The sequence below is a fragment of the Cryptomeria japonica genome, chromosome 3 (assembly GCF_030272615.1).
Source record: "Cryptomeria japonica chromosome 3, Sugi_1.0, whole genome shotgun sequence".
Taxonomy (NCBI): Eukaryota; Viridiplantae; Streptophyta; class Pinopsida; order Cupressales; family Cupressaceae; genus Cryptomeria; species Cryptomeria japonica.
In genome coordinates this window covers 308,647,622-308,655,472 of record NC_081407.1, presented here as the reverse complement: position 1 = coordinate 308,655,472, position 7,851 = coordinate 308,647,622, and the positions used below count along the sequence as shown (strand labels likewise).

At 32.2% G+C, this 7,851-nt stretch overlaps 1 protein-coding gene across 1 annotated transcript; it reads left to right on the top strand.

Annotated features, from left to right (window-relative positions):
* The first annotated feature begins 5,493 nt into the window (after positions 1-5,493).
* On the top strand, positions 5,494-7,411 carry LOC131053429 (GDSL esterase/lipase LTL1). The gene is made up of 5 exons (XM_057988037.2): positions 5,494-5,767; positions 5,916-6,043; positions 6,135-6,377; positions 6,573-6,825; positions 7,141-7,411. Exons 1-5 carry the CDS (start codon positions 5,533-5,535, stop codon positions 7,365-7,367), a joined length of 1,086 nt encoding a protein of 361 aa, XP_057844020.2. The 5' UTR covers positions 5,494-5,532; the 3' UTR covers positions 7,368-7,411.
* Positions 7,412-7,851: the final 440 nt, after the last annotated feature.

The following is a 7,851-nucleotide window of genomic DNA, read 5'->3' as shown; positions in this document are numbered from 1 at the left end:
CCACAGTGTGAGTCTATTTCTAAAATTATGATTGTTTGGATACAGAGATTTTAGTTTTGCATGCACTGAAAATTCCCTTCTAAGCTTCTACAATATAGAGCATTTGAGAGAGTGCATATCTCCAGAAAATGGAATTTTTAAAAGCTCATCAAAACTTTTCAGCTTTGCTAATAGTTATTGTGCTACTTGCCTCAGTTTTTGTGTTGATTACGCAATGGAGAACAAATTGTCTATTCAAAGCACCTGGTAATGAGCAAATATAATATTAACATATGCGATTTCTTTTTGCATTTGTACAAGACAATACAATAACATGCAAAATACCTGTAATGAGTCGATTAAATCTGAAGTTGGCAGAGATATTAGATCATAACCGTATGTGCTTGCAATGCTGGTCCATTAGAAACAAAACACAACAGAGATATACAAACAAGAAATATGTTGAAATTGCTATGGAAACTTGAAAATCTACTGTAAAGAAAAAGACTCTAACAAGAATCAGTTTACATTGCTTGAAGATTTTGTACAACAGTGCCTTTCTCTCAACTATATCAAATATATTTTTTTTTAGAGAAATGTTGTAAGCTCCATTTTGTTTGCTTTTAAAGATCAATACCACAACTCTTTCCTTGGCATCCACTCTTCTAACATATTAATGTGCATTCTTCTATAATGGTTTTGACAGATTTTATTCCCCTCTTTCACCAGTGCCATTGTATTCTGCCAACTCACCACATGCATTGCTCACCTTGCGTATTTCATTTATTGTTAGACATGCATTACTCTGCCAATTCACTACTATCACCTCTACTTTATTGGTAGACAGGCATAGTCTATATTTGTTACTTATAAATGACACACAAGAAATTAATTGACAGAATTAATGCCAACTAATTCACATACTTAATGCCAACTAAGAGTCATGTAGTGCATGGACGTGATCATCAGTATTCTGATTTTCAAATATTTAAAATTCCTCCCTCAATTCGAATGATAAAATTATGAATGCCAATTAAATGCTGAGCAGAGCACTCTAAATATGAGAATTTAGGGACAAATTTTTTAGGTGATATGTGTAACAGTTCTATCCAATTTTCTGCCAGCATCATTAATATACTGCCAAGTCAGCATGTCAATTTTTTTTTAAAAAGCATTTTTGTTTACGGACAACATTGATCCCATTGTAGATCGCCTCTCGGCGAAATAAATAAATGTTAGTAAAAATGACTTCATAATTGAAATTCTTATAAATGTTATATAAAAAAACATCATTACATAATTAACAAATGAAATAGATAGAAATTTGATAGATTGGAAGCCTTTCACCAAAACAAACTTTAAAGCTTCTAGTTGGGCAGTGTAGGACAAAAACCAAAGCTCATCTGGGAAGCAGCTAATGATTTGGTCAAGAAGCTTGATAAATGGGAAGGAATGGAGGAGGAACCGAAGGACCTCTGTAAGAAGATTGACCAAAAAGAGGATAGGAAGGAATCAATGAAGGGTATTGAAGTGCTTCATAGCAGCCAAGTGTCCCTTAAAAGAAAACTCGAGGATGTGATTGTTCAGAACAATGAAATGTTCAAAAAGAATTTGGCAACTCTACAGGCCATCCAAGAGGACGTCAACAAGAGGCAAGCTAGGAAGAAGTGACATTTGCATTCTTCTCCTACTATTGGTTTAGAGGCATCAATGTCTAGGGTGAAAGCGACAATGGAATCCCCCGCTATTTTGTCTGGTAAAGGATCTAACAAGAGACTCTCCTTTTCCAATAAGATGAAGGCTATGAATCAGGACTGGAAGATTGAGAAGCCCCCCACCAAGTAGGGCATCAATTCATTCCTTTGGTGGGGGTGGTTCTACGTGTTTTTTGCTCTATTTGTCTCAGTCTCATCTATCTTTGGGTTTTGTGGTGTCTGGTTTTGGGTGCCTGCTAGGTTTTGTTCCTCTTTGGCAGTTGGTATTTGGGTTTTAGGCTCTCACGTGAGTCCCATAGTTTTTTTCTCACTTTCTCACCTATGTAATGGTTATGTAATGGTTTGAGCCTCTCTCGATTTTATCTAATCAGAACAAATGAAATATTTATTTTTTTCGTTTCAAGTAAAATATTATAACTAGCCATTATAAGTATGTCACTTATAAAATAAGATGCTCATTTAAATAATTATTGTTATCATAATAATATTTTATAACTAACCATTATAAGTATGTCACTTATAAAATAAGATGCTCATTTAAATAAGTATTGTTATCATAGCAAAAAATATTATTCCAGCATGTACAATGTGTATGCATTAAAGTATCTAAATATAAAAGGTGAGCACAATATGTGTTCAATAATTGGTCCAACTATGTGTTGGATATAAGTTGTATTTTATACAAAAATGAGCTTTTTTCATAACAAATAGTTTTTTGTATTCAACTATTGGTCCATTTGTGTTGGATATAAAAGTTAGAGATAACAAAAATTAATGATTACTAACAGGTATTTGGTCTATTTAAGTTTAATATAAGTTATATTTAAATAGAAATATGAAATTATACTATCAACAAATGATACTTTTTATTCAGCTACTAGGGATTTTTAGATTAAGTTTTCATCGGACCTTTTAAAAATCATTTATAGAAAACTTTGCACTAGACATGCTATTTTGATGAGTTGCATGATGAGTCACACCTCCAAACCTTAGTTGTAGACAGATCCATTTTACATTTCTAAAAAATAGAGGTGTCACGATATTTCATGTAATAGCTACATGTTGACAAAGTTAGCCCATATGACTATTGGTCCCTCTCCCCTATGCAATATTAGATGATAGCCAGCAAAGAATGAGGCGTTATTTTAATAATTAATAAAGTCACCATAAGATGAAATTTTTGGAAGATAGCAACTTTCAAGTAAGATTTTTTTTTTAATATTTTGTTAAATTATTATTTGTTTTCTATTTTATAAGGAATATAAAGTTTTTACTAGACATAAAATTTTATATCTTACATATGTGGAAAATAGAAAAAAGTATACATAAATTTCAAAAATATATCTATATATGCAACCAAAGAATTACAAAAAAAAATGATTTTGATATCAATATTAATGATTTATATTTAATAACTAGCATTTGCATCCATAAGAAATCAATGGATATGTTGATAGGAAATTAAAGGTAAAAATTTAAGTGAAGATCCACTAGAGAGGATCCATTATGGAGATGAATTTAAAAGAAACACAAGTTTTTGTTACTTATTGAAGGAAGGTAGTACTAGTTTCTAATTGTGATGTAAATATCCTAATTTTATAGGTACTCTACCTCATATATCATAAATGGATTAATCAATACATATTAGAAGCCTAATGTATATGTCTACACTTTGGGCAGTCATTGAGGGCAGCAAAAAATAAATCATGTCACATAACTTTGGGTTGTGATTAATACCATAACTTCCTCTATATCAAGTCTGATAAAGATAGATATAGGAGAGATCATTGTGGCATACTTATAATAAATATCACTTGAATGATGAATCAATCTACTAGCTAAGTTTTGTTCCATGATGAATTAATTGATAGATTTCTCCAAAAAAAGCAAGAGGAGTTTTGTCCCATGAGATTTTCTCCTTTTCTCTATTTGTAAGAGATGCATATTGAATTTTGCATAATAATCTTTCTCCCTAAGTTGCACTTAAGGGGCGGTGTTAGTATAAATATTATTTACTATTGCTTAAGTTAACTTAGGGATCATCATTAGCTAGTTAAATAAATATTACTTATTAATGTTTATCTTACATAAATATTTGTAGTTGAGTTGGTGGTTAATTTCTATGCACCATAAGAATTAATATCATCAGTAGAATTATTAAGGGCACAATGATGAGATCAAATTGAGATGACAATGAATTTTGAAAGAATCAACGACACAAAAATAGAGTTCTTTAATGCCTTGTCACACACTTCTTCTCCTTTGGGGGGTTGAGAACTATACATGACACCTCAAATTCTTTGAATATTGTATTATGTTATATTATATATTTATAATATTATATAATATACAATATAAAAATAATATAGATATAAAGATAATATAGTAAAAACAATAATAATATTTAGAATTTGAATTGTATACATAAATTGCAATCAAAAGTAAAAGTATTTCTTATTTTAGAAATTTAATACTTAAAATGAGTTTATTATTCAGTTAGAATTACTTTACACTTAAGACGTATAATGTAATGTATCTTTATTGTTATATATAATCTTTAATAGCTTAATATTATAAAATAAAATCACATATAGCATAAAATTATATAATATACAATATAAAAATAATATAGATATAAAGATAATATAGTAGAAACAATAATAATATTTAGAATTTGAATTGTATACATAAATTGCAATCAAAAGTAAAAGTATTTCTTATTTTAGGAATTTAATACTTAAAATGAGTTTATTATTCAGTTAGAATTACTTTACACTTAAGACGTATAATGTAATGTATCTTTATTGTTATATATAATCTTTAATAGCTTAATATTATAAAATAAAATCTCATATAGCATAAAATGTCTTATATTAAAATATTTCTAGCATAATATTATAATATTTAGATGAATTATATATTTAATATGTATATTAATTAAACACAATATTATTTTTCACATGTATTGTTCATATCAAGAAAACATAAAACTAACAACCGACTAAAGAGGCCTCACCTAAAAGCAAGACTCAAGACATGTGATTGTTCATAATGTTCATTTCCTTCCATTGTAATAGTAGTGATACAATATAAAATGAATGCCAACCAACCACAACACACATATTACTACTACAATAATACATACTCCACTACATGGCCCTTGTTAAAAGACTCCACTACATGGCCCTTGTTAAAAGAGAATATGTAGCTTTTTGTTGTTGACTTATTAGAAAGTGCATTATTTCTGGTACTATCTATTTTTTACATTTATCATCAAACCCATGATCCATCACCCAAAAGAAGAAATAAATAAACAAATAAAGAAGTAATTGTACAAGCACCCAAATTGACTTGGTCGCAGTCAAACTTGTTTAACTTATCAATGGATTGCACATTCAAATGTCAACTGTGCTGGGTTCAATTAAAGTGCCGCAGTTTGGAAGTCAAAATGGTAATAAGTTCACTGCATATTTATGGTGGGAGAGTCATGAATAAATGCTGTGTCAGTCCACAGCCCACACGGTTCCTTATACAAGTTGAAATTCCTAAGGGGCATTCTCCATAAAGAGCGTTTCTGTAAATAATACCCGTCAACTGTAAGTACTAAATGAAGAAAAAATGAATTTAAATTTTTTGGTGTTATGAGTTATAGCTTATGCGCGTGTAGGTGAGCGCGTTGGATCACTTTAAAGAAAGAGATGCGTAAGCGCGTTAAATAAATATTAAATACAGTATGGAGGACCAGCAGAGGACTATAAATTCAGCAATGGCTACTGTCATTTCATGCCCATATCTCCCATCTGTGTAAATCAATTACATTGTGAGAAGTGAGAAGACAATGGCAGTGCTTGTTGGGTCATTACTTGGATTGCTTGTCATGTTATCAGGTTGCTTTTTGGATGTAAAAGCAGCGCCTGCATACTTCGTGTTTGGAGATTCACTGGTGGACAGTGGCAACAACAATTACATAGCCACTACTGCAAGAGCCAACAGCTATCCTTATGGAATAGATTATCCCACTGGAAGACCCACCGGCCGATTCTCAAATGGACTCAATATAGCGGATTTTATAAGTAAATATTAATAAGCTCTCCAAAATTCTATACTGCAGTTTTTTTAATTTTCTAAGCAGATTTCATGTTGTTAAATTATTTAAATTAAAAGATTTCACTATTTTTTTTAATCCCTGTTAGATTAAATTTGCTACCGCGTGAATTGCAGGCATGAAGCTGGGAGCAGAATCTGTTCTACCGTACTTGAGTCCTGCGCTTAATGGGGACGCATTCCTCAGGGGTGCTAATTTTGCTTCTGCAGGCGTTGGGATCCTAAACGACACGGGAGTGCAATTCGTATGAATACGTTTTATTACATTCTAATGAATCATTTTATGTTTTTATGCTTCTACCAGGGACAATGAATCACGATTACTTTTGTTTGCAGGCTAATATTATCAGAATGCCACGACAGTTGCAGAATTTTGTTCAATATAAAAACAGGGTGGCGCAGATCCTTGGAGTTAATGAAACTGAGAGACTTGTTGCACAGGGTCTTATATCGATTACTCTTGGAGGAAATGATTACGTCAATAACTACTACCTCACTCCTGTCTCACTCAGATCCATTCAGTATAGGTTACCAGATTACACTCGGTTGATAGTCTCAGAATATGAGAAAATTCTCAGGGTAAATTTCTGGGCCTAATCTCGAAGTTACTAACACGCCCATTCTTTGAAGTGTTTAAAATAAAATCGAAATTACAACCTCTCTTCAGTTATAGCCTCTGTATCTACTTTTGCAGATTTTATGTTTCTGCAATTGATTTGCTGGGTATATTTGGAAACATTGATGAAATGTATTTTCTTACTTTTTTTTATGCAGCAATTGTACAACTTGGGAGGCAGAAGGGTGCTGGTAACATCAACAGGGGCATTGGGGTGTGCTCCTGGAGTGAAGGCCACCAGATCTCGCAATGGTGAATGCGCTGCAGAACTTCAGCGGGATGCTTCGCTTTTTAATTCACAGGTTAGATCTGTTGTAAATCGACTCAACACTGAGGCTTCTGCTCAGGTTTTCACCTTCGCAGATAAATGCTCTATGAATATGGGCTTGTTCAACAATCCTGCAGCATACGGTAATGCCAACATTATTACTATTTTACTTACGGCAGCTTTTCTGTTTTTCTTTAGAAAACACTCCTCAAATTTGTGGCAAACAGTAGCTTTGTAATTTATGGATGATGGGCATCATCTATGAATGTTGGATAGGAATACCCATCTATGTCATAGAGCATCTGAATAGACGGTACCAATTTTTTAATTCTCTATTAATTTAAGTAAACCTTGAATCATTCACTAAACAACTGCATGAAACCATATTGTTAATATATTTATATCATTATCATCTACAATGCCTGGTATTCTAAATCTTACTGTGTTTATAATGTCAGGATTTGTGGATACAACTAATGCATGTTGCGGACAAGGAAGATACAATGGAGTCGGCCTCTGCACTGCGGCTTCAAATCTGTGTAGAAACAGAGATTCATATTTGTTCTGGGACAATTACCACCCCTCTGAGAAGGCCAACAGAATTATTGTCGACGAGTTTTTTGAGGGCTCTTCTTCCGTAATGAGCCCTCTTAACCTTAGACAGATGATGAAACTGGATAACTGATTCGTTGCAAGATAGGGCAGATCAATAATAAATGGATTACTTCCCATTTGGTTTCAATTCTAATGAATTGTGCTCAAAGACTTTTGTCCGAGCCATTATTTATAAGTCATGACTTTCATGATGAATGGGCAATGCTCAATCTATATAGGTCTGATGAAAAAAGTCATATATTCATTTTTCTGTACCATCCAAAGTTTAATATGTATTTTCTTTCTTATCCATTCACTGCACGCCAAAGTATTGATCTTAAAATTAAGATCAACGATGAATTGCTTGAAAATTGCATAAGGAAAATAGTGATTAAACCGTTCCAGTAAATTGATGGAGGGATTGACTTGTCTTTGGTTTCCAATAGGAAAGCTAACAAATCAAAGGTAAATGATTCATGTGTGTTTAGGTTTCCGAAGTTTGCTATTAGTAAATGCATTGTCTAAATTAAGACATCAACACCTCTAGTGGATTAGAGCAATCGTACTAATGTTCT

What these genes read in the sequence shown, in the direction of transcription:
- LOC131053429 (XM_057988037.2), top strand. Translation starts at nt 5,533, where the DNA reads ATGGCAGTGCTTGTTGGGTCATTACTTGGATTGCTTGTCATGTTATCA. An exon ending in AATATGAGAAAATTCTCAGG is followed by an intron (nt 6,378 to 6,572) that starts GTAAATTTCTGG and finishes TTTTTTATGCAG; the next exon opens with CAATTGTACAACTTGGGAGG. An exon ending in CAACAATCCTGCAGCATACG is followed by an intron (nt 6,826 to 7,140) that starts GTAATGCCAACA and finishes TTATAATGTCAG; the next exon opens with GATTTGTGGATACAACTAAT.